Genomic DNA, 26,212 nt, shown 5'->3' on the forward strand with positions numbered 1-26,212 from the left:
AATAGATTTATAATTTAATTTAAATACTTAAATTTTCAAGTAATTATTTTAAATTTATTAAATTTGATTTTGGGCTGAAAAATAGATCTATATAAGGAGGAGATAGTACCCCTCTGTGCATTGAGTCAGAAATGTTTTTTAGTTTAATGTGAGATTTTAATACAAAAGTATTTTAAATAACACTCCAAATTAGTACTCATGGACTTACCAAAAATAGAGTCGCATGCAATTAAGCGAAGAGTTGAAAAGATCGCAGGTTTCCTTAAATTCAGAGATGGGGAAAGAACATTTCGTCGGATAACTGCCCACGTTTCGGACATTGATAAATGACCACATTCATTAAATAAATCAACCATATTTAGTTTCAAAACACGGATTTGATTAGATTAGGAAGAGAATTAGATTGATGAAATCCCATTGGACAAAATATATTATTTTTGATATTTATAATATAGACTTGATTTAAAAGTCGAATTACTTTAAATTATTTATCGTTTTTTCATGTTTTTCGAGAAATTTCTACCAATCTTTTAAGAGCTAATTCCCTTCTCTCTTAATCACATTCATTGATAGGCTGATTCAATATAGTTTTTATCAATTAAAAAATCATAATTTAAGTCACTATTCATCATAATTAAAAAAACAATCAAAGGTTAAAATACTAGTATGCAAACCACTGTAATTAAGTATAAGGCTCAATGACGATAAGTGATTTTAGTACTTCTTCTGTTTCGTTAAAATTATAATTCATTAATTGATTATAAAATTTTTAATCTTAGTTTTTCTTCTATTTCTTTAAAAGTTCTTATTAATATAATTTTTTTTTGTTGAGTACAGAGTTTAAAGTAAACAATCTATTCTAAATGGATCACTTCCATCAGAATGACATCATTGATCATCTCAGGAGGCTCATCGAATTCATGCAGCTCTTCAGTGAGATTCCATGCAAACTTAGCCAATGTATCAGCAGCTTTATTTCCTTCCTTTGGTGTATACATCAAGCGAAAATTCCAATCCTTGCTAAGAAAATCGTCAATATGTTGCAGAATTGTTAAGTGGGAAACTTCCACCTTTCTGTTACGAATCATCTTCAATTATTTTTAAAATATATATTTTACAAATTTTATTTATTTTAAGTGCTAAAATAATTATAATCATATCCAAAAAATAATTATAGTCAAATTTTAAAAGAATGATCACAAAAATTTAGTAAGTGACAATATTAATAGGACAACGAGAGTATAAAAAATAAAAAATAAAACTGAATTATCATTAACGGTTCAAAAGTTTCAAAAAAGTTTGATAAAATTAAACCGACCACACCTCTAATTGAGTTATATGTGTAAATTACATCAAACTTTTATATTTTAATATTATCTCTAAACTTCAAAATTTTGTCAATTTAGTTATTAAATATCAATTTAGATATCACTTATATTTAAAACATTTTAATTAAACTATAAACACGTGCGCATACAATGAAGAGATAGTTTGGATTTGACAAGTTAAAAACAAACAATATCAATAAATTTAGTAGGTTTTTTTCATTTAACAAAACATATCTAAACTATCCGTGGAGTAGGTGTACAATTACAATTTAATTCATTTTTTAAATATGCTCTATGTTAGAATTGAGTTGGCATTAAAGATTTTATTAAAATTATATTCGTATTTCGATGACTCAATTAGAACATTTTAAAATTTGAAACCAATTTAGAATTTAAGCTATAATTTGAGGATGTCTAATATAATTGAACATAAATTAGTAAGAAATTTGGTTAATGCATATAAATATAGTAGTAGAATAATGAATGAAGAAAAGTTAAAAGAGAGTTAGCCATAAATGAGAGAGTACTAGTGATAGGAAAACAACAAAGACATGGGAGGAATGGGAGGGGTTGAAGTTGAAAGCTGGAAAAAGGGTTGATGAACTTCAACTGCAGTGATGGTGAGTTTGGTTAGATGTATGATAGTAGAGGAGTCTTTTTCTTCTTCTTGTTGTTGGATCGGATGAGAGCAAAATCAATTCAACTTTATTCAGATCCATTTTTCGGAGGACCAGCTGCAAATCCAAGCAACACACAATCAATGACAGCAGAGTCAAAACTCCATTTGAAACCTAACTATTAACATTCTCACTCATGCTAATAGGTAAGCAAACAGCAGTAGCAGTAATAATAATAATAATAATAATAATAATAATAATAATAATAATAATAATAATAATAATAATAAAAGATAATGGGAAATGCTTGTGGGCACATTTTGGCAGTACAAAGTTGATTGAGATTTGAGAGTTAAAGACCAAACTGGCCATATGTGTCTTAGTGGAGAAGATAATAGAGATGATAAAGAGATAAACCAAAAAAATGAAGAAATGACAAGCTCACATGAGTCGAACCAGATCATTCATGGGCCCCTACGTAGGAGTTTTTACCTCTCCATTCTTCATCTTTCTCTCTCTTTAAGAACCCAGAACAAAAAAAAAGCGTTTTAATATGCTTTGATGGAGGTAGAAAAAACTGGATTTAAACCCAAGTTTCATCCTTCACTTGTTTCTTTGCTTTCTCTTTAAGCTAAATGCTAGGTCAACCACGAGAAAAACCTTATCATCTTGATTCTTCTTCCATGGCTTTATTTTGTCTTGTTTAGGGTTTTCTTTTTTCATCGTTTTTCATTTTCGGGGTCAAAGAAGAAGGCAAGAACCGACTCCGGTCGGATTTTCAGTGAGGCCCTCGGCCATCAAAGATCTAAGAGAAACAATACCATATACTTCCAAAGAACCATTATTTTGCAGGTCAGTTTTTTTTTCAGTTTCAGTTTTAGAATCTAGAGTCTAGACCCAATTTTTCTTTTCTTTTACCGTTAATTTTCCCATCAATCTAATGGTTGAAATTCCATTTCAACGGTATTTCATCTCAGTGTGATAAACAAGGTAAAATTGGGTGGCGGGTCATCAGAATGAACTTTATGAAAGAAGATAAAGGGTGTTGTAATGAGGAACACGAGCGAAACGATGAAGTGATGAGAGAAACTCCAAGCAGCTTCCTCTTTTCCTCTTCCTCTTCTTCTGCTACTTCAAAGTACACAGATTCTGTTCCTCGGCAACCCCGAAACCTGTGGTCGGGAACCTTGGATTCTGGAGAAGATTACAAAACCCAAGAGCCTGCTATCAATTTCGACAAGAATCTAGGGTTGATGGACTTGTCCCTCGGCAACTATAATGAATGTCAATCAAATGTTGGAAGCTGTATAGGCGGAAATAGTAGTAGGTCTACCGAGAAGGAACACATGTTCGACAAAGTCGTCACACCGAGCGATGTAGGCAAACTCAACCGCCTCGTTATACCGAAGCAGCATGCCGAGAAGTACTTCCCTCTCTACGGTTCATCGAACGAGAAAGGGCTTCTATTGAATTTCGAGGATCCGAACGGAAAGTCGTGGCAGTTCCGGTACTTGTATTGGAATAGTAGCCAGAGTTATGTGATGACCAAAGGGTGGAGCCGTTTCGTCAAGGAAAAAAAGCTCAATCCGGGTGATACCGTGTCATTCCAACGGGGTGTCGGGGAGGCGGGAAAAGACCATTTATACATTGATTGGAGCCGCAGGCCTAATGCACCCGATCCAACAACACTAGCACGCATACAGCTCCAAAGTCGGTTCAACTTTCCGCAGTCAGTGCGGTGGGGTAGTCTCTACTCAATGCCGCAAACCATGTGCGTTTCTCGAAGCTATGAGCCTTTGCATCGGTTGAACTACAGCATATATCCTTATTGCCATCGCCATCAAAGGCAACAGCAGCTACAGCGTCAGGCAATTACATACCGCTATGTGGGGCAGTATTATTCGAGGTCATCATCCGGGTCACATCATCAAATTGGAGCAGCAGTTCAAGGAGAGCCAATGGTGATTGATTCAGTGCCAGTTGTTCAGGGTACTAAAACTGTAGCTAAAACGCTAAGGTTGTTTGGTGTGAACATGGAGTGTCCCAGTACAGCACGAGATGAATCTTCCTTGAGTTTTCCTCACGGCACAATAGGTTCAGATGAATCTCCTCATTGCTCTTCGTCCAATAATAATAACAATTCGCCACTGTCTGAATATTCAAAGAAAGGGAAATCTTCCTTGTCCATTGATTTGGATCTCTGATCATAAAGAGAAAAATACAGTGAAGGGTTGCATTTTCTCTTCTTTTTGCTTTCGACATGCATTGGATTTAAGAAAGAGGGCTGAATGATGTTGAATATAAGTTCTTAGCAACCTTTTTTTATTTTTTTTTATAGAAAACCATTTCTTCTACATATGGTTTTAGTACCTTAGTTTGTTTACGTTTGGGATCTATGCATATTAAAGCTAAAAGAAGTTGCAACACAATCGATAGTTGTGTATAATACATATACAATTATATCAGCATATTCCCAACTTATTTATTAGTAAATCAATTTTCCCAGTTTTGTTAAGCGTGTATGTGTGTATATATATATACATGTGTGCGTGTGTGTAATATTATATATATATTCCTCTCTTCTCTAGTTGTCTTAGCAGTTAGCACATTCTCTCCGACTGACAGCATTTACTTGTCCTCTGATGCATGGATAGCTGGTGTGTATGTATGTATGTATAGTCTAAAAAAAAGGCCTTTCATTCCTTCTTTTTCTCCCTCTATCGTGTCTCTGTGTTAATTTAGTATGTTAACCATTATATGTGTATTCTTGGCTTGTTACTGCTGAACAACAAAGCTGCAGGCTAGCAGGAAATGCACAGAAAAGTTGGAGCACAATAAAGCGGTATTGTCAGTACTCAGTATTGTAATTATTAATTTGAGAATTTTCCTACTCATTGTAATTTGTTATTATTTTGAGTTAGATTTTCCCTTACTGTGATAATGGAGTCTTCTTCTTTACAATCCCCGACTGGTAAGGATCTCTACTAAGAACTCAGGTAATCTTGTTTGCAATCATGTTGAAGTTTATGTTGCATCAAATATTTATATTAAGTATGATTAAGATTCAACTAAAGCACCATTGATACATAAAATATAGAGCTTCTGAAACGAATTGAAAAATATACCAGCAATATTTTAGTTAGTAGCAGTTCAACAAGATCTTTATTTCTTGGTATACACATATGTGCATGTTGAATTGGCATCTATAGATACATGTTTGTTGTACAAATTCCCTATCAATTATTTTCACTACTGTTTACTGAACCATACGGCTCTTCCAAAACAGTTGTGATGCATCAGAATGCAGTGACTTGATATTGAATTGCATTCATTTGAAGAATATATATATATACATATAATATAACCAGTCGGATATATCTCGTCTCTGTCTTGGTGAGTAGTTTGATGACTGATTTTTCAAGTGTGTTTCATGGCATTTGATTGACCAATCTTGTACTTGTTGATTTTTGTTGAGATTCTCCAATCATGCATTTTCAGCCATGCACAATTCGTTATTGCACATAGTTCTATATTTCTCGGATCGGACATCTGCATCCAATAAAGATATATATATAATATTTATAAAATTTCCCATGATGTCTGTTGTCGTGCAGTACAATATCGAAAAGAAAGATTCTATCACAACAACATGCTACTATGGTAGTACACATGGTGCAATATTTTTTTTTCATCATATTTAACTGAATGCTACAACTTGCAGTAGTTTTAGATATTGATGATGGTTATATGGATCTATATGCATGTCTTGCCTAATATTTAACGTTCTCAAAAACTATATACATACATGAGACAATGTTGCACTTGCACTAAGTGATGGATCGAGGAGTGACCTTACTTTCATATATTTTAAATATTTTCTTTATATTTTTTACTGATAATCTATTCCCTTAAAATTTTAAAAGATTATCATCTCTTAAAATATTAAAAAACATAAAATTTTATGTCTATCATTGTTTGTAAAGTAGTAAGCAAAGGGATATAAGTTGGTAATGATTCTTTGGCTAGGAGTCGTTTGCGTAAGGATTTTCATTTGTCAAACTATGCTCCCGATGAGGTATTGTTGATTTTGAATGTGAATGTTAATGCGGGATCACAAGACTTTGATAGCTTTTCTCTTAAGAGAAGACAGATTACTTTAGGGCTGATGCATAGATAGATGAACATAAAAAAGTTTTACAAAAAGTATATCGTTGTTTCCTGCTTTAATCTCGTGTTTAGGAGCATGGTATTTGGATGAATAATTTAAATTCGCCTTTAGGAGCCATCCAGTAGAAATATTCTAGGGCAAGAGAAAGGTGAGATAGAGGTAAAAGGAATCCAAAAAGGAAAGATATTGGGAATCATGCATCGTTTCATTATTTTGTCTAGGCAGCAGAGTTTATTTTATTATGCTGCATTGGTTAAAGAATATATATATATATTCAACTTGAAATCATGTGAGGCTATATGTGTTTGCTACTATTTCTGACGACAATGCAATGAGATTTTTCCAGAAAATATTCTTTTGAAATGTTGAAAGTATTAAAATGGTTTTCAAGTTTGGTAACCAACTTTGAAAAAATGGTTTTCAAAGTTTGGTAAATGTTTCTTTGAAAATGGTTTTCAAAGTTTGGTAAATGTTTCTTTGAAAAATAGTTTTTCAAAGTTTAGTAGATGTTTGTTGAAAAATGATAATGGGATAATCATAATTAATCCCTAGGTTTTAGGGTATTTACAAGATTAAGTCCTTAAGTTTCAACTTTAAATACCCTAGCTCATTTAGCTTCAAAACCATCCCAAAAATCATTTCTTTCTCCCAATACTAGAGAGCTTTCTTGTGAGTAGTGAGTGTTTTGTAAACACCTGTAAATTTTCTCTTTTAGTAAAAGATCTGCAGCAGTCCGGAGACATAAACACAATTGGCTGAATTCCGTTATCAATTTCGGGTATTATTTTTCCGCTTTTATTTTGCATTTTCACTAATCTGGTTATAGGAAAATTACTTGTACTCGATTTATTTCCCAACAACTGGTATCAGAGCTTTTGGTTGTGAATTTTATCAATTTCGGATTCGAGTGGGAGCGATGGCTGCAGACGAAGGGAATGTGAAAATTGAAAAGTTCGATGGTGTGGATTTTGGCTTTTTGAAAGATGCAGATTGAAGATTTTCTGTACCAGAAAAATCTATATCAACCTCTCTCACGAAAGCAACCAGAGGGCATGAAGAATGAAGACTGGGCTCTTCTCGACAGACAAGCCCTCGGAGTTATCCGACTGACGTTATCCCGCAATGTTGCTTTCAACATAGCAAAGGAAAAGACCACAGCGGGTCTTATGGTGGCTCTCTCCAGTATGTATGAGAAGCCATCAGCCTCAAACAAAGTGCACTTGATGAGGCGATTATTCAATTTGCGGATGACGGAAGGGGAATCGATGGCATAACACCTAAATGAACTCAACACAATCACAACTCAGTTGAGTTCAGTGGAAATTGAATTCGATGATGAAGTTCGAGCTTTAATTCTCTTATCATCTCTACCAGACAGTTGGAATGCTACTGTTACAGCAGTTAGCAGCTCGTCGGGAAATAGTAAATTGAAATTCGACGATGTTCGGGATCTGGTACTGAGCGAAGAAATTCGACGGAGAGAATCGGGTGAAGCATCAACCTCCTTAGCCTTGCACACGGAGTCTAGAGGGAGAACTTCAGAAAGAAATTCAAATCATGGCATATCGAAATCCAGACGGGGAAAATCCACAATGGGAAAGAAAGATTTTACCTGTTATAATTATGGCAAGAAGAGTCATTTTAAAAGAGATTGTCGAGCACTGAAGAAAAATACCGGCACACAGGAATTTGCCAACGTGACAGAGGAGACAGGTGATGCCATGATTCTAAGAGTCAACAGTTCGATTGAATCATGGATCTTGGATTCAGGGGCATCTTTCCACTCTACCCCATGCCAAGAAATCATGGAAAATTATGTCACTGGTGATTTTAGGAAGGTTCATCTAGCTGATGATGAAACCTTGAAGATCGTCGGAAAAGGAGACATCCGACTAAAGTTGCCAAACCAGACCACCTGGACGCTGAAAGGAGTGAGACATATTCCTGGCCTCAAAAGAAATTTGATTTCTGTAGGACAGCTTGATGGTGAAGGATTTAGCACAACCTTTTCAGGCTGTGAATGGAAGATTACCAAAGGAGCACTCGTCATTGCTCATGGTAAGAAAACTGGTACTCTCTATATAAAATCAAATTTAGAGAATATCATTGCAGTAGCAGATGCTGATGGAAAATCAAACTTATGGCACCAAAGGTTTGGCCATATGAGCGAGAAAGGGATGAAGACACTTTTGTCAAAGGGGAAGCTGTCGGATCTAAAGAATGTAGATGTCGGACTATGCAAGGATTGCATCTTTGGCAAACAAAAGAAAGTCAGCTTTGCAAAGATTGGTAAGACACCCAAGGCTGAAAAGTTAGAGTTGGTTCATACTGATGTATGGGGACCATCTCCAGTTCCATCTCTTGCAGGCTCATTATATTATGTCACCTTCATAGATGATTCTACAAGGAAGGTGTGGGTTTATTTTCTGAAGAAGAAATCAGAAATCTTTGATACATTCAGAAAATGGAAGGCCATGGTAGAAAATGAGACTGGTATGAAAGTCAAGCGGTTGAGGTCTGACAATAGAGGAGAGTACAGAAATAGGAGATTCAGAGATTTCTGCGTAAACAATGGGATCAAGATGGAGACAACAGTTCCCATGACACCGCAGCAGAATGGCGTAGCAGAGCGCATGAACAGAACTCTGAATGAACGTGCCAGAAGCATGAGGATACATGCCAGATTGCCCAAAATTATATGGGCTGAAGCTATCAACACTGCAGCTTACTTGATCAACCGCGAGCCCTCAGTCCCTTTGGATGGCAGAATACCAGAGGACGTTTGGAGCAAGAAAGAAATAAACCTTTCACACTTAAGAGTGTTTGGTTGTATTTCTTATGTACACATAGACTCTCCTGAAAGAAGTAAACTTGATGCTAAGTCCAACAAATGTGCCTTTGTTGGTTATGGCGGTGATGAGTTCGGTTACCGGTTTTGGGACTATGAAAATCGAAAGATCATCAGAAGCAGAGATGTCATTTTCATTGAGAATGTGATGTACAAAGACATGTCAACTATAGAATCAAGCAGCTCCGATACCGAAGTTGAAACAAAGGAATTTGCTGAGTTCGAGGAGATTTTTGGAAATGATGTTCAAATCAGTCTTGAAGCAGTTCAAGAAGAACCAGGCACACCAGAACTAAGATGCTCCTTCAGAATTCCTAAACCAACCCAGCGGTATTCTCCTTCTTTGCACTACTTGTTGCTGACTGACAATGGTGAACCAGAGTGCTATGATGAAGCAATGCAAGTGGAGGATTCAGTTAAGTGGGAGTCTTCCATGAAAGATGAGATGGACTCGCTTATGTCAAATCAGACGTGGGAATTAGCTGAATTACCACCAGGCAAGAAAGCACTCCATAACAAGTGGATTTACAGGATCAAAGAAGAGCATGATGGGAGCAAACGCTACAAAGAAAGATTAGTTCTCAAAGGCTTTCAGCAAAAATATTGACTACAATGAAATTTTCTCTCCAGTCGTGAAGCTATCTACAATTATACTGGTGTTAAAAATTGTAGTTGCAGAGAATTTACATCTTGAGCAGTTAGATGTGAAGACAACTTTCCTTCATGGTGATTTGGAGGAAGAAATCTATATGAGGCAGCCAGAAGGCTTCATAGAGGCAGGTAAGAAAAACCTGGTATGCAGGTTGAAGAAGAGCTTGTATGGTTTAAAACAATCTCCTAGACAGTGGTACAAGAAATTCAATAGCTTCATGGGTAACAATGGTTTTACCAGATGCCAAGCAGATCATTGTTGTTACATCAAGAGGTTCGACAATAGCTTCATTATTTTATTGTTGTACGTTGATGACATGCTCGTTGCAGGCTCAGACATGCAAGAGATTATAAACTTGAAGCAAAAATTGTCGAAGCAGTTTGCTATGAAGGATCTGGGCGCTGCAAAGCAGATTCTTGGGATGAGGATCAAGAGAGACACAAAGTCGGGGACTTTGATATTATCACAGGCTGAGTACATCAACAAAGTACTCTCCAGGTTTAACATGTAAGATGCTAAACCAGTAAGTACACCTTTAGGTGTTCATTTCAGACTCTCCAAAGAACAGTCAGCAAAGACGGAGGAAGAACGTGCACACATGGTGAAGGTGCCGTATGCCTCAGCAATTGGAAGTCTGATGTATGCCATGGTTTGTACCAGACCAGATATTGCTCAAGCAGTGGGAGCTGTTAGCAGGTACATGAATAATCTGGGCAAGGTACACTGGGAAGCAGTCAAATGAATCCTCAGATATCTGCGGGGTACCACAAACAAAGCACTTTGTTTCAAAGGTGGAGATACGATACTGACAGGCTATGTAGATGCTGACTTAGCCGGAAATGTTGGCATCAGAAGGAGCACTACAGGGTATGTCTATACTCTAGGAGGAACCGCAGTGAGTTGGGTTTCTCAACTACAGAAGATAGTTGCTCTCTCTACAACTGAAGCAGAATATGTCACTGTTACGGAAGCTAGCAATGAGATGGTTTGGCTCCAAAGTTTCTTGGAATAGTTAGGCAAGAAACAAGAAAACAATGTCTTGTATTGTGACAGTCAAAGTGCTATACATCTAGCAAAGAATCAGTCTTTTCATTCCAAGACAAATCACATACAATTGCGATATCATTTTATCCGGTCTCTTCTGGATGATGAGATTTTGAAACTTGAAAAGATCAGTGGAGCTCAAAATCCGGCAGACATGTTGACAAAGACGGTGACTACAGACAAACTGAAGTTGTGTTCAACTTCAGTTGACATGCTAGAGTAACAAGACTAGAAAATTTGTTGCATTGATCGAGGTGTGAAGACAGATTAAAATCAGTCTTCAAGTGGGAGATTGTTGAAAGTATTAAAATGGTTTTCAAGTTTGGTAACCAACTTTGAAAAAATGGTTTTCAAAGTTTGGTAAATGTTTCTTTGAAAATAGTTTTCAAAGTTTGGTAAATGTTTCTTTGAAAAATAGTTTTTCAAAGTTTGGTAGATGTTTGTTGAAAAATGATAATGGGATAATCACAATTAATCCCTAGGTTTTAGGGTATTTACAAGATTAAGTCATTAAGTTTCAACTATAAATACCCTAGCTCATTTAGCTTCAAAACCATCCCAAAAATCATTTCTTTCTCCCAATATTAGAGAGCTTTCTTGTGAGTAGTGAGTGTTTTGTAAACACCTGTAAATTTTCTCTCTTAGTAAAAGATCTGCAGCAGTCCGGAGGCGTAAGCACAATTGGCTGAATTCCGTTATCAATTTCGGGTATTATTTTTTCGCTTTTATTTTGCATTCTCACTAATCATGCATCGTTTCATTATTTTGTCTGGGCAGCAGAGTTTATTTTATTATGTTGCATTGGTTAAAGAATATATATATATACATAAAGTAACAAATAAAAAATGAACCTCATTATTATAAATCAAGTTATTAAATATTTCGAACAAATCTTGAAATTCGAAACTTCCCGTTATCCAATAAAAACCTAAAATTCCTAATAATAAACCAAAATCGCCTATCCGATTAGTTACAAACGCTTTTTGACAAGCGTTTGCCGCAGCGGGTCATGTGAACCAAAACCCTATTAATAGATAAGAACACATTCCAACTAATTCCCAAAAAATATAAATTTGTATCAAATTCGAACTAGTAACTAATCCCAACATTGAAGTATTGAACAAACTCATATAAGCAAAAAATCTCAAATATGTTTGATCATGAGACATATAATTGTCACTATAAATAAGAACAAAATTTCCAACAGTAGTGATTAATATTGACATAATAGAGGTAAGTGAATCAATAAAGTAGCCAAACTCGAAAGAAAAATCATTATTGATGGTCCAAGACCATACATATTGATAGATAGAACTTCCATTTATTTGCTGAATAGACAGATCGACCGAAAAAATCATAACTACACTTAACAATAAAATATTGGGAAAAGCCCACATACGACGAAGATTTTTTGTATATATATATATATATATATCAACTTGAAATCATGTGAGGCAATATGTGTTTGCTACTATTTCTGACGACAATGCAATGAGATTTTTCCAGAAAACATTCTTTTAAAACTGGTAAACCCCGCCGTTAATTATCTAAAATTAAAATTGTTATACCTCTTTCGTATCTCTTTCGGAAGTAATATTTTTAACTCCATCTATTGTGCATGCATTGATACTTACAAAATACTTATACTTTCCAAAGTTTTTCGAAACTCTTGAATTACCACATCCCCAAACAATAAACAATACCTTGTTGTAACTTTTGTCATGTTCATGTGATCTGTTAGAGTTCATATAAGTTATCTGACAATTATATTCATTGGCCATGCTAATCTATAGATAATTATTATGTCTTAGACTTGATATCAATACTAAAGGTTACTATATGGTCTATCAACTGGGATTGAGACAGGAATTCAACCTCTTCTTCTTTTTCTCTCCCTATATAGAGATAAAGAACTTTATTTATCATTTTCAATCAATTTTCAATCATACATTTACCGTCTGTGATTCTTCATCCAATTACTTATCACAACATAAATGTTGTCATCAACATAAATAAATATATCATGCATAAGCATCAAAGAGGACAAAATAATATTGTTGTTTCGGTGGGAGTTTTTATTTTTCTCTTTGTTAATTTTTCGGTTAAGAAGGTGAGGCAAAAGGAAAGTTTTTATTGGGAATTTGGTAAAAAGTTGGAAGAAGATGATAATGGTTGAAAATTTTCGATCAAATTATATTAATACGTTGAAATCTGGAGTTAAATTTATTATTATATCAATTTTAATAGTTGTAACATATTTTAATAAAATTAAACATCAAATTTTTTTATAATTTTTTTGTAATTAATGGGCTCAAAAATAAAATCTTACAGTTAATAAATTATTATTTATTTTGCTCCAAAATTTTTATATAGTGCTTTTTGATATCCCAAAATTCTATATATAAAGATTAAAATAAAAGGTCATGTTATGTTTAATTTTAATAATAATAGGCCAAGATGGGTGGAATTATTGTTAAAGAAGGATTCATTCATTTCAATCACAAGATTCCTCACTACAGCTATAAAGGGAGATGTATACATAGGCTAGGTCTTATAGAGGCATAATGGATGATGATAAAGAAGCCACATGTGCAAGAGTAGAGTGAAAGATGAAGAGAAAATATCCCAACTGTTGTCGACAAAAGTTTGATTCCAGTTCGATTCCCAATTCATAATTTGCATCGAATGTTCATTTCTGGTTAAGTTTTTGCTCTCCAATCTTGTATCCTTTTCGGGTAGCTACTTGTTGAGAGTTTATAATTTTGAGGCAGTTGCAGGAGGCGTGAACTGTGCAAACTCTCTTTTGGGCGTTGCATGTATGATAGGGACATAGGGTTTATAGGAATAGGGATGGTAGGCTGAACAATATCGCATGGACCACGTCCTTGATGTGCAGTTAATGCCCATTAGCTAAGTTTTGATACGCAAGACGATGACATGCTTTTGTTTCATATTCGATTCTTTCAAAGGATTCATCGGAAGACATAAAAAGAAAATTATGTGAGATGGAGAAAGTTTTGGGTTTTGCAGAACTTGAATTTTAATGGTGGAGCTGAGCATTTCAAAAACTATGGCCAATATCACATCCATTAGTGTGAGAAGATATCCTATCACGTAGAAACTTGTGTATTTATAGAAAGTTGTCTATTTTAGAGGGGTGCAAAGAGCTCCAAGAATTTAGTAGAATTTGTACGCTTTTAGCTGGTTATAAATTAAATTCTCCGAGTAGAATTTGATGATAAGACAAGTAATAAAAGATTTCCCCCAAAAAAAAAATGCATTAATTGATAAAGGTTAGGGATGATGATGAGTTCATCTAAGTTGAACTTTTTATCTGTTCTGATCTTGATCCAACTGGATTTGAATCATTATCAAAATTTCTTATTTTCTCACCCAATGTCAGATTTTCTTCCCAAATCAAACATCTTGAGCACACAGATTTTAAATAAAAATTAAGATATGTATGAAAATTCTTGGGCACAAAATGGGCTTGGCTCACATACGTGTTTTGTCAACATTGGGAAATATTGGACCTTTCCAAGAAAATTCATTATCCAGACAATTTAATGGGTCCGATCCGGAGTCTGTTCAACACGACCTTTTCCTGAAGAGTAAAATTTTCAGTTTCCGTTTTTTTTTCCTGATCAAATTTCACTCTGCAAATTTGCGGTTTAATAAGTCCAGCCTTTTTCACTACCAAATCTATTGCAGTAAATGAAGCCATAAACAAAAATTGCCATCTTTTTTATTAGTAGTATTTTTCCTTTCTCGTTCGTGTTAATGGAATACCGGTGTGTCCAATGCGGGTTTCGGATCAAAACCCTATTCGTTCAATACTCTCCGGGAAACATTCGATTGATGAAATGTGTAAGCTTTAGTTTTGTTCCTTATTTCTGAAAATCAGTTTTTTCCCCCTTCATTTACTTATTAAGTTGTGCATATGTTCATAGGTGAACTGTAAAGCAGTTGCTGATGAGTATATTGAATGTGAGCTCATGGTAAACCCCTTGATTTTTTTTGGCACTCTAATCTGTACCCTTTTATTTCTTTGTTAGTTTGTTGGAGTAATTTTTACTAAATAAAAAGAGATTTGGCTTTATGATTTTTTTGAATGTGTGTAGATTGTTTTGATTGATTTAATCTTGCACAAGCCAAAAGCTTACAGACATGTACTTTTCAATGTCCTCAACCATGAAAGTACCCATTTTCAGGTATAATTGAGTTGTTTGGTTTTCTCTGTTATTACTGGAACTTAGATTTTGGTCTTCGTTTAATTATTTGGACATGCTATCTCTTACATGAAATTGTGTTTTTTTTTAAAACTTTGCAGGGTCTATTGTGGAAGTCATTAGTTGGTTTTCTTGTGCTGGATGCATGTATCCGTATAGAAAGCAAATTTTACTTTATAAATTTAGTTTAACTAACTACAACATGGTTCAGTAATTCTTAGAGTTCTTTATGATAAATTGGGCTCCTTAGCGCTCTAAGACAGAAGTTTGCTTGTCAAAAAGCCTGAGGAAGAATGGGGCACGTCCATGAGCATTTCTTCGTTTTTTTGGATATATCGCAAGGTTTGTTCATCTTATGGAAGTACCGAAAATATTTCAGGTTCTAGATTTCTAATGTTTGACCTGTAGATAATTTCTGATGAATGTCTTTGCTAATGCCAATTGTAGATGTTGGTGGATGTATTTCTGGGAAACTATATGTTTCTATGTTCTTTTTTTCTTGCAATCAAGAGCTTGCTTAAGACATCAGCTCGATTCTCCAGGTACATATTTGCATTTTTTTTGGTGGGCTACTACGAGACAAGGTACTCATTTCAGTATTTATTTGTATGGTTGTCATGGACTAACTATTTATTTATTGTATGGATCACTGTTTTGTTCTAAACATCACAGCTTCAGAGATCTGCTGCTTGCAATTTTAATTTCAAGTTACTTCAAGATTCTTCTCATTGCGATGATGGTTTGCTTTCTAATGCCAATTGGCCTGCTGACTAGAATGAATTCTTATTTTGAGAAATCACAACACTGTTCTATCTTTATCCTTTCAATGATCATACATCTAAATCCAGGTTTGTGTTCTGCAGGTCTGGGAATTTCCACCTGCAGTGATTTATATCATTGATTTATTTGTTTTCTCATCTAATACAGTGGCACTAAAAGGTCAGATATTCTATACTTTGCAGTTTTTCACATGATAGATAATCAACATTTGTGTTTATATTCATTATTCATAGTTGTGATTGCTGTTTCTTAACTACTATGTCAACTGCATGAGCCTCGAATGTGGTCAAGTAGGGTTTTTGCTTTCCTTTGGATTGTAGATTAATATGCCCCTAGTGGAACTTGGAATTTATATGATATTTAGTAATTATTATAACTGACCTAGCTGAAGGGATGGGGATGGGGAGTGGATGAGGATATTATGAATGAGATTAAAGATTCTATCCATGCAAACTGTTATCAATTGTGTCGGTTATCGTGTTTCTGTTATGATTTCAGTGGCACTTTGGTATCTGAGATTTAAATATTTTCCTGAATTAGTTTATTTTCTATTTGAACTTTAACAAACTCCATCGCGTTTGTCAGAAATTGATGAACTGTTTCTTTCTTGTGAACTAGTGATAACCAAGTCAACTATGAATCGATGTATAGGGGCCTGCTTCATCGCGCATGTTGTAAGATTTTGTATAACACAGGCTTTTAGTTAAGACCTTGAGATAGTTTTGAGTATTTCTTTTTTATTGTTCACATGGTATTCAAACTCAAAATAGCTTTTGTTCATTCAATTTTCTGTCATGTGTATTCTTAATTATCTATAAACGCATCTGTGCTACACACATATTCATATTCTCCTTCATACTTGCCCTTTCATACATATATTATAGCGTACATACCCTGTTACAATAAGCTAATTTTGATATCCCTAATTTCCCATTAATTCTATCAATATTGTTAAGGCAAGGCGCAGGTCTAAACAATACGAGCCCCTCAAACCTTTTCAACTGAGATCCATTTGATCAGGTGGAAGGCTGGTGCCTAGGAACACGCATTTTTGCAAGAAAATCACGCATATTGATATTGACTGATAAAAAAGGATGTATGTTTTGTAGATAGACTACACTAGACTAGACCACACAATAGCCATATACGCGCAGACACCACATAACCCTCACACATACATATTGCAGTTCGCACAGGCTAATGCCCTTTTTGTGCATTATGCCTAGGGTAATATAAGGGTTCTAAGACATTAGTTTAAATTCTGCAGTACCTTTGCTTCACTCTGGTTGATTTTCTTGGATGATAAAATCAGTCACTTATCACACACGCACATACAAAGGGTTCTAGTGCCCAGAGTGCGCCATGCCTAAATTCTGTGCAACACTTCTATCTTATTTGAAGGTTGTTTTATTATAAGAACTAGCTTGTACCTCCATTGGGTATGAATCATCCAGTGCTTCCAATGTAATCATGGAGGATAAGTTGAACCTCTGGTCCGTAGTAATTAAGTTGTGTTGCTTGCTTTTGAAGAGTTGAGGATAAGCTTCAACTTCATCTGTGGTGAAGACAATTGAATTCCAAAATCACGATTTTGAACCTTGTCTGAGTTTTTAGTTGCTTCTTGCTCCGGTGTTAATAATTCAGCTATGTATTGTATCCCATTGTGGAAAAACTCATTAAGCTCTGATCCTTCCTGAATCATAAAAAGGGAAGAGAAGAAAGAAAAGAAAAGAAAAGAAAAACACAGCTTAGTTATTGCTCCATTCATCACCGCATAATGTTGATTGAAAATTTCTCACATGACTTACCGTTGGAATGGAATCCACTGGAAGATGATTTTCAAAAGCCAAGCTAGAGCCCTCTTCAGCAAATAAAGTATTATGTTTATTTCATCTCCATTTGAGTTGGTTGGATCATTAGCAAAGAGAACTGAACTCCGTGATGAATTATCATGATCACAGATCCCAACTTGATTCATAGCCGGAACACAGTCATTAGGTTCCATTATCTTCTGGTTTATTGGCTCACCAAAGCCTTCCAGGATCTGAATCATAAACCAAATTTGGTTTTAGATGCTCTTTTCGTGAAAATTTTATTAGAAAATAATAAAGAAATATTATCTTACTTTTTGAATATCAATATTGACATTATAAATTTGAGTCGGAATATAGCATGGAGTTTTCTTTCTCATAAAGAAAGGTTGGTTGGTTGCTGTAGACATCATTATTCTTAATAACAGAATCCACAAATTCATCAATAGTCTGTTCATTGGATACTAATTCTGATTGAATTCCACTGTTTTCAGTGAATGCTACTAGCTATGTTAATGGCTCTTTCGAGTTTAACTGGCCCTGAATCATAGAGAAATAGGTCATAACCTTTTAATATTGTTCATCATCATTAACATAAAGGAAATTTATTTAAAGAAGTTTGGTATTTTGATTTGGGCATCTAACATCTGGAATTGCAATGTTCGTACAGTGGTTTTTTAAGTTTGAAGCCAAACACAGATTCGATTGCCCTTCTTCACCTCTTGAAACATCTACCTTCCCCTTTGTTTTCTTCAATTTACAAAGAGTTAAACTTTTCTACAAAAAAATTAAATGAAAAAGAAAATTTATTATACCAACAGATCCAGGGAAATAAAAAACAATACACGCCTTGTAATTTAAGAAAAAAATTCCTTAGAACCCAATATATATATGCTGCATCATCAAATAATACATGGGCATAAAAGTGAAAAAAATGGATCCATGCATATAGAACATACTTGGTTTGGAAGGTTAAGAATGAGCTCAAGTTCGTGCATGACCCAAGGGGTTTTATTTTCCTTTTTGTTTTTACACTATTTTTTTATTTTGATCGTCTATCGTTAAAAAATTAACAATTACATAATAATTTTTTTAAAAATTTTATTCGATAATCAGAGTGTAGAAGAAAAATATTGATCCTTGCCGCTTTGACAAAAGATAAGGCACTTAACCACTTAGATAAATATGATATTAGTGTTATTTGCCCAGAACTTTCATTTAAATAGTAGTCTGATACTACATTACCACAGTAAAATAAATGATATTTGTTGAAACTTAAATTTAAACATGGTGTTGAAAAGTCTTGGCAAGCACCGAAAGGTGCTAATAAAAAATTCCACCGAAAAAATTTGTCAAAAAGGTTGGGTTTTTGTTGAATTTTGGACAATGGTAAAATCATAATTTTAGCCATTGTAATTTAGGGTATTTACAAATTAGTCCTTAGAGCTTCAACTATAAATACCCTAGCTCATTTAGCTTCAAAACCATCCCAAAGCATTCTAGCTTTCTTCTAATACTAGAGAGAATTTAGAGAGTTTCTTGAGAGTTGTTTTCTCCTTTTTATCAAGAGAGAATTATCATTGTATTCTTCTTGGTAGATTGAGAGAGGTTGTAATTCCTATTTTTCTCATAGTGAAATTCTTCTACCGTTGCCCGTGGTTTTTACCCATATTATTTAGGGATTTTTCACGTAAATTTTGTGTCTCTTTTATCTTCATTTTTATTTTATCAAATTATCAGTTGCGATTTTGCTCTATCCGATAGCCGTCTTCCGCAACAATTGGTATCAGAGCTAGATTTGAGTCTGTAATATCTACTTATTGTCTTTGTGGTTGCCACCAAAAGGTGGATCCTCCAACATAAGAAAATAAGAAGGTATTACCCATTTTTTGAGGTTCTAGAGAACTATTCACGATAGTGAAATAGTAGGAGCTATCAATAATAGAAGCTATGGCAACAAAATTTGACATTGAAAAGTTCAATGGGAGAAATTTCTCATTGTGAAAATTGAAGATGAATGCCATCCTCAGGAAAGACGGGTGTCTAGCGGCTATCAATGAAAGGCCGGTGGATTTCGCAGATGACATCAAATGGAACGAGATGGACGGGAATGCTATGGCAAACTGTCATCTAGCATTAGCAGATGAAGTATTGTCAAACATCGAGGAGAAGAAGACAGCTAAGGAGATATGAGATCATCTCACCAAATTGTACGAGGCCACATCGCTGCACAATAAAATTTTCCTTAAGAGGAAATTGTACACTCTCCGTATGCCAGAATCTACTTCAGTGACGGAGCACTTAAATACACTGAACACCTTATTTTCTCAGCTTACATCCTTAAGCTGTAAAATAGGAGAACAAGAACGTGCTGAACTTCTATTTCAAAGTCTACCTGATTCGTATGATCAACTCATCATCAACTTGACAAACAGTAATGTCACCAGTCTAGTCTTCGATGACGTTGCAGCTGCTGTTCTACAAGAAGAAAATCGGCTCAAGAAAAAGGAAGACAGACAAGTAAATCTGCAACAAGCAGAAGCGTTGACAACGATGACAACGATGAGAAGGAGATCAATAGAACGTGGCCAAAGCAGCAGTCACAAACATGGTAGATCGAAGTCGAGAAGCAAGAAGAATTTAAAGTGTTACAATTGTGGAAAGAAGGGTCACTTGAAGAAGGATTGTTGGAGTCTAAATAAAAACTCCAATCCACAAGGCAATACCGCAAACACTTCAGATGATGGAGATGCTCTATGCTATGAAGCGTCAACCACCGTGGAAGGAAGAAAACGATTTGCAGATATATGGCTCATTGATTCGGGAGCAACATATCACATGACCTCAAGAAGAGAATGGTTCCATCATTATGAACCTGTCTCAGGAGGATCTGTGTATAGTTGCAATGATCATGCCTTAGAGATCGTTGGCGTGAGAACCATCAAATTAAAGATGTATGATGGAACAATTAAAGTTGTTCGAGATGTGCAGCTCGTGAAAGGTCTGAAGAAAAATTTATTATCCTACGGATTGTTGGATAATAATGCTAGCAAGATTGAAACACGGAAAGAATCATGAAGGTGTTCCGTGGAGCGCTTGTGGTGCTGAAAGGCGAAAAAATAGCTGCAAACTTATACATGCTGAAGGGAGAGACTTTGGTAGAAGCAGAAGCCTCTATTGCCTCATGTGGTTCAGATTCTGAAATGCTATGGCATAAGAAACTTGGACACATGTCAAAATAAGGAATGAAAGTCCTTGTGGAGCAAAAGCTACTTCCAGGCTTTACAAAGGTATCACTTACTTTGTGTGAGCATTGCATAACAAGTAAGCAGCACCGGTTGAAATTCAACACATCAAATTCTAGAGGCAAAAGTGTTCTAGAATTGGTTCACTCTGACGTATGGCAAGCACCAGTAACATCCCTAGGCGGAGCAAAATACTTTGTCTCATTTATTGATGACTACTCAGGAGATGTTGGGTGTACCCTATTAAGAACAAGTCAGATGTGTTTTTAACTTTCAAAAAAACTTCAAAGCACGGGTGGAACTTGATTCTGGAAATAAGATCAAGTGTTTCAGAATAGATAATGGAGGAGAATACATAAGCGAAGAATTTGATGAATTTTGCAAGAAAGAAGGCATCAAAAGACAGTTCACAATGGCGAACACTCCTCAACAAAATGGAGTGGCAGAGCGGATGAACAGAACCTTGTTAGAAAGAACAAGAGCAATATTGAGGGATGCAAGCCTAGAAAAATCATTCTGGGCAGAAGCAGTCAATACCGCCTGTTATTTGGTGAATCGAGCTCCATCAACTGCAATAGAGCTGAAGACACCAATGGAGATGTGGACTGGTAAACCAGCTGATTATTCAAACCTCCATGTATTTGGAAGTATAGTGTACGTGATGTACAACTCCCAAGAAATTTCAAAGTTGGATCCAAAATCCAGGAAATGCAAATTCTTGGGGTATGCTGATGGAGTAAAGGGGTATCACTTGTGGGATCCCACTGCCCGCAAAGTGATCATTAGCAGAGATGTTATCTTTGTAGAAGACAAGCTACAAAGAAAAGAAGACAATGATAGCGCTGAAAAGTCAGAGACTACACAGATACATGTGGAAAAAGAGTTTGAACAAGGAGATTCTTCTGAAGCAGAACCAGCACATGATGAACAAGAACCAGAGAGTTCTGAAGCTCCAACAACTCGTCAATCAGATCGTGTGAGAAGACGTCCCAATTGGCACTCAGATTATATTATAGAAGGAAATATTGCATACTGCCTTTTAACAGAGGATGGTGAGCCATCAACATACCAGGAGGCAATAAACAGCTCAGATGCTTCACTGTGGATGATGGAGATGCAAGAAGAAATCGAAGCCCTTCATAAAAATAATACATGGGATCTTGTGCGACTACCACAAGGAAAGAAGCCAATTGGTAACAAATGGGTTTTTAAAATCAAGCGAAATGGTGACGATCAAGTGGAGAGGTATCGTGCAAGACTGGTGGTCAAAGGATATGCTCAGAAAGAAGGTATTGATTTCAATGAAATTTTTTCTCCTGTGGTTCGACTAACAACAGTTCGAGTAGTCTTGGCAATGTGTACTACATTGAATTTACATCTGGAACAGCTAGATGTTAAAACAGCTTTTCTTCATGGAAATCTTGAAGAAGAGATTTATATGCTCCAGCCTGAAGGTTTTGAAGAAGACGAAAAGAAAAACTTGGTTTGCAGGTTAAACAAATATGTACGGTCTAAAGCAGGCGCCGAGGTGTTGGTATAAGAGATTTGATTCCTTCATTATGTGCCTTGGATACAACAGACTTAATGCAAACCCTTGTACTTATTTCAAGAGGTCTGGTGATAACGATTTTGTTATATTGCTGTTGTATGTGGATGACATGTTGGTTGCAAGACCCAACAAAGATCATATTGAAGAATTGAAGGCACAACTGGCTAGGGAATTTAAAATGAAGGACTTGGGATCAGCAAACAAGATTCTAGGGATGCAAATTCACCGAGACAGAAGTAATAGGAAGATTTGGCTTTCACAAAAGAATTACTTGAAGAAAATCTTGTCACGATTTAGCATGCAAGATTGTAAGCCAATTTCTACCCCTCTTCCTATTAACTTCAAATTATCCTCCAGTATGAGTCCTAGCAGTGAAGAAGAGAGGATGGAGATGTCTCGAGTACCGTATGCATCAGCAGTGGGAAGCTTAATGTTCGCTATGATATGCACAAGACCAGACATTGCACAAGCAGTGGGAGTGGTTAGTCGGTACATGGCGAATCCAGACAAAGAGCATTGAAATACAATAAAGAGGATCCTGAGATACATCAAAGGGACCTCAAATGTTGCATTATGTTACAGAAGATCAAACTTACTAATCAATGGGTATGTAGATTCTGACTATGCAAGGGATTTAAATAAAAGCAAATCTACGACAGGATATGTGTTCAAAATTGCTGATGGAGATGTAAGCTGGGTTTCAAAATTGCAATCAGTTGTGGCTACATCCACAACAGAAGCAAAATATGTAGCAGCTACACAAGCCAGTAAATAAGCAATTTGGTTGAATATATTATTGGAGGAGCTTGGGCACAATCAAGAGTATGTCTCTCTGTTTTGTGACAGTCAAAGCGCCTTGCATCTAGCAAGGAATCCAACATTTCATTCAAGGACAAAACACATACGAGTTCAGTACCACTTCATTCGTGAAAAGGTGGAAGAAAGAACGGTAGACATACAGAAGATCCATACCAAAGACAATATAGCAGATTTCATGACGAAGGCAATCAATGCTGATAAATTTACCTGGTGTCGATCCTCTTGTGGCCTGTCAGAAACGTAAGCAACATGAAGGTACAAGGTAGAAAGAATGGTGTGAAGATATGATTGTTCCAATCAAATCTTCAAGTGGGAGATTGTTGAAAAGTCTTGGCTAGCACCGAAAGGTGCTAATAAAAAAATTCCACCGAAAAAATTTGTCAAAAAGGTTGGGTTTTTGTTGAATTTTGGACAATGGTAAAATCATAATTTTAGCCATTGTAATTTAGGTATTTACAAATTAGTCCTTAGAGCTTCAACTATAAATACCCTAGCTCATTTAGCTTCAAAAACATCCCAAAGAATTCTAGCTTTCTTCTAATACTAGAGAGAATTTAGAGAGTTTCTTGAGAGTTGTTTTCTTCCTTTTTATCAAGAGAGAATTATCATTGTATTCTCCTTGGTAGATCGAGAGAGGTTGTAATTCCTATTTTTCTCATAGTGAAATTCTTCTACCGTTGCCCGTGGTTTTTACCCTATATTATTTAGGGGTTTTCCACGTAAATTTTGTGTCTCTTTTATCTTCATTTTTATTTTCTCAAATTATCAGTTGCGATTTTGCTCTATCCGACAGCCGTCTTCCGCAACACATGGGGCATTTAACAAATGTATTGAAATACTTTGCCACTAAGTTAGATTAAATTTATTAATATTTCGTTAAAATTAATATTTAATTTAAAAATTGTTGAATTAAAGATAAATATTCTTTTTGTTTTATCTAAAAGTAAGAAAATAATTTAAATAATTAATAACACATACCTATAAATAAAAACGCTCAAATATATGATCTCTATAAAAAATAATAATCATTTTACGCTGAGGTCACTAGATGAATTTTAACTTTTAGTTAAATATTATTTATTTAGTCCAGTAGCTAAGCATTTCAATACATTTGTGAAACGTCTCCGGTTTGAATTTTAATAAATATCATTTATTTATGCTTAAATGCACCATTGCATCATAAACTATATTGTTTTTATCGAGTTGTTATTTAAAGTATTTTTCGGAACGGTTTGCTCCTTGAAATTTAAATTGTTACCTTATTTGTCCCAAATTGTTAATTCTATCAAAAAACATATGGGTAAAATATATAGTTAATCACTCAACTATTTATGCGGTTCTGTTTGAGTTACCCAACTTTTTTCCTTTAAAATCATTACTAAACTTAAATTTTTTTTTACGTTTTGGTCATCGAATTTGATTCAATTTATTTTTAAATTTTTTAATGTATAAGAATTCATTTATATTATATTTTTTACTCGACACATAAATTTATTTTTCAATAATAAGTAATATTATACAATGAATAATAAATAATATATTAAGTTATATGTAACGCAAATAATATATAACGTAAATAATAAATAATAGATTGACAACAAGAGAAAATGTTCAAACCAAACCAAAATTTAAACAGAAAAATAAATATTAAAATTGAATCCAAATTTCAAAAAAATCTACCGCAAAAAATCTGGAATCGGGACTTTTGCAAGTGTTTTCTCATAGCAAGATCTATGTTTTCAAACAATTAAAATGAAAAAAAAATATTTGACAAAAAAAACAACTAAACCAGTAAAATTAAAAACACCTCCAAAGAAGAGTTTTTTTAAAAAAAAAAAAAGCTTAAAGACATTGATAGATAGTGATGTAGACAATGTAAGTGGGGTGAATGTCGGGGAAATATGAGGGAGGAATGTTGAAAAAGAAATAAGAGGAAAACAATGAGTTTAATTTTGTTTGGATTCATAAAAACACTGAAAAATATGTCAATTTAAAATTTTTAAAATATTATTAATATATTTTTAATTTCATAATCAAATCTCATAATTTAAAAAAATGATTTTCATATTTTATACTCGTAATCTTTTTTATAGTTTTGTTGTTGATGTACGTAAGATCGGTAAGAAAATAGTTTGGGTGCATGAGATTAAGGTAATCAATATTTCTTTGTATGTTGTGCAATTCTCGTTTATGATATTTTAATTAAATAATTAATATTTTATTTAATAGAATTTTAATTACATACAATTTAATATGGTTTTTATTATTTATCTTATAATATTACTTGTTTTAAATTTATGTGTCAAGTAAAAAAAATAATATAAATGAATTCTTATACATTAAAATTTTAAAAAAAATAAATTGAATTAAATTGGGTGACCAAAATGTAACAAAATCTTAATTTTGGTGATGATTTTGAAGAAAGAAAGGTTGGGTAACTCAAACAGAACCACATAAATAGTTGAGTGAATAAATATATAATTTACTTGCGTATTTTTTGACAGAATTAACGGTTTGGGGGCAATTGAGGTAACAATTTAAATTTTAGGGGACAAAATATCTCGAAAAATATTTTAAGGGGCAACTCGGTAAAAACGGAATAGTTTAGGAGACAATGATGCATTTAAGCCTTTATTTTATTATGATAATGTAATATTACCTAAATATAAGTTTTGAGATAAATGTCATTGATATCATATTTAACCTAATGGTTAAGCACTTAACTTTTTTAAAATGATTTTAAATAGATAAAATATGTATTTTAAATATGACTTTTAAAATATAAAAATGATAATAAAAATGAATAATTTTACTAAAAATGTTTTTGAAAAAAATTAAAAACTAAAATTTACAACTTTTCACAATTCTAGCCTCAAAACTCCCTGTTCTATATTGCTTCTAGCATCAAAGAATGTGAGATTCAACAGAGAAGCTGAAGAACCAGGCTTTACCGAGTCCATGAATTTACCAAGCAATAAGCACTACTATAATTTAAGCTAAGGGAAAACTGAGCTTAGCCTGCAAGTTGTGGTTGTTTTCCAGATCAATGATCAAGATGATCTTATAAGGAAGTTTTTACAGATTAATCAAAAACAAAGCATGCACACAAAATAATCTATTCA

The 26,212-nt window shown here is 34.4% G+C and overlaps 2 protein-coding genes across 2 annotated transcripts; both read left to right on the forward strand.

Moving 5' to 3' along the window:
• Nucleotides 1-2,927: 2,927 nt before the first annotated feature.
• On the forward strand, nt 2,928-4,458 carry LOC120136401 (B3 domain-containing transcription factor NGA1-like). The gene has a single exon (XM_039152447.1). It carries the CDS (start codon nt 2,962-2,964, stop codon nt 4,147-4,149), a length of 1,188 nt encoding a protein of 395 aa, XP_039008378.1. The 5' UTR covers nt 2,928-2,961; the 3' UTR covers nt 4,150-4,458.
• A 9,757-nt stretch (nt 4,459-14,215) lies between these two features.
• On the forward strand, nt 14,216-16,418 carry LOC120136403 (protein ARV 1-like). The gene is made up of 10 exons (XM_039152448.1): nt 14,216-14,388; nt 14,419-14,524; nt 14,608-14,655; nt 14,779-14,868; nt 14,988-15,033; nt 15,146-15,228; nt 15,334-15,428; nt 15,559-15,625; nt 15,750-15,825; nt 16,285-16,418. Exons 2-10 carry the CDS (start codon nt 14,438-14,440, stop codon nt 16,371-16,373), a joined length of 681 nt encoding a protein of 226 aa, XP_039008379.1. The 5' UTR covers nt 14,216-14,388; nt 14,419-14,437; the 3' UTR covers nt 16,374-16,418.
• The last annotated feature ends 9,794 nt before the right edge of the window (nt 16,419-26,212 follow it).

Source organism: Hibiscus syriacus, unplaced genomic scaffold, assembly GCF_006381635.1.
Source record: "Hibiscus syriacus cultivar Baekdansim isolate YM2019G1 unplaced genomic scaffold, ASM638163v2 tig00110627_pilon, whole genome shotgun sequence".
Taxonomy (NCBI): Eukaryota; Viridiplantae; Streptophyta; class Magnoliopsida; order Malvales; family Malvaceae; genus Hibiscus; species Hibiscus syriacus.

What these genes read in the sequence shown, in the direction of transcription:
- LOC120136403 (XM_039152448.1), top strand. Translation starts at nt 14,438, where the DNA reads ATGGAATACCGGTGTGTCCAATGCGGGTTTCGGATCAAAACCCTATTC. An exon ending in TTCTTCTCATTGCGATGATG is followed by an intron (nt 15,626 to 15,749) that starts GTTTGCTTTCTA and finishes TGTGTTCTGCAG; the next exon opens with GTCTGGGAATTTCCACCTGC. An exon ending in TAATACAGTGGCACTAAAAG is followed by an intron (nt 15,826 to 16,284) that starts GTCAGATATTCT and finishes CTTGTGAACTAG; the next exon opens with TGATAACCAAGTCAACTATG.
- LOC120136401 (XM_039152447.1), top strand. Translation starts at nt 2,962, where the DNA reads ATGAACTTTATGAAAGAAGATAAAGGGTGTTGTAATGAGGAACACGAG.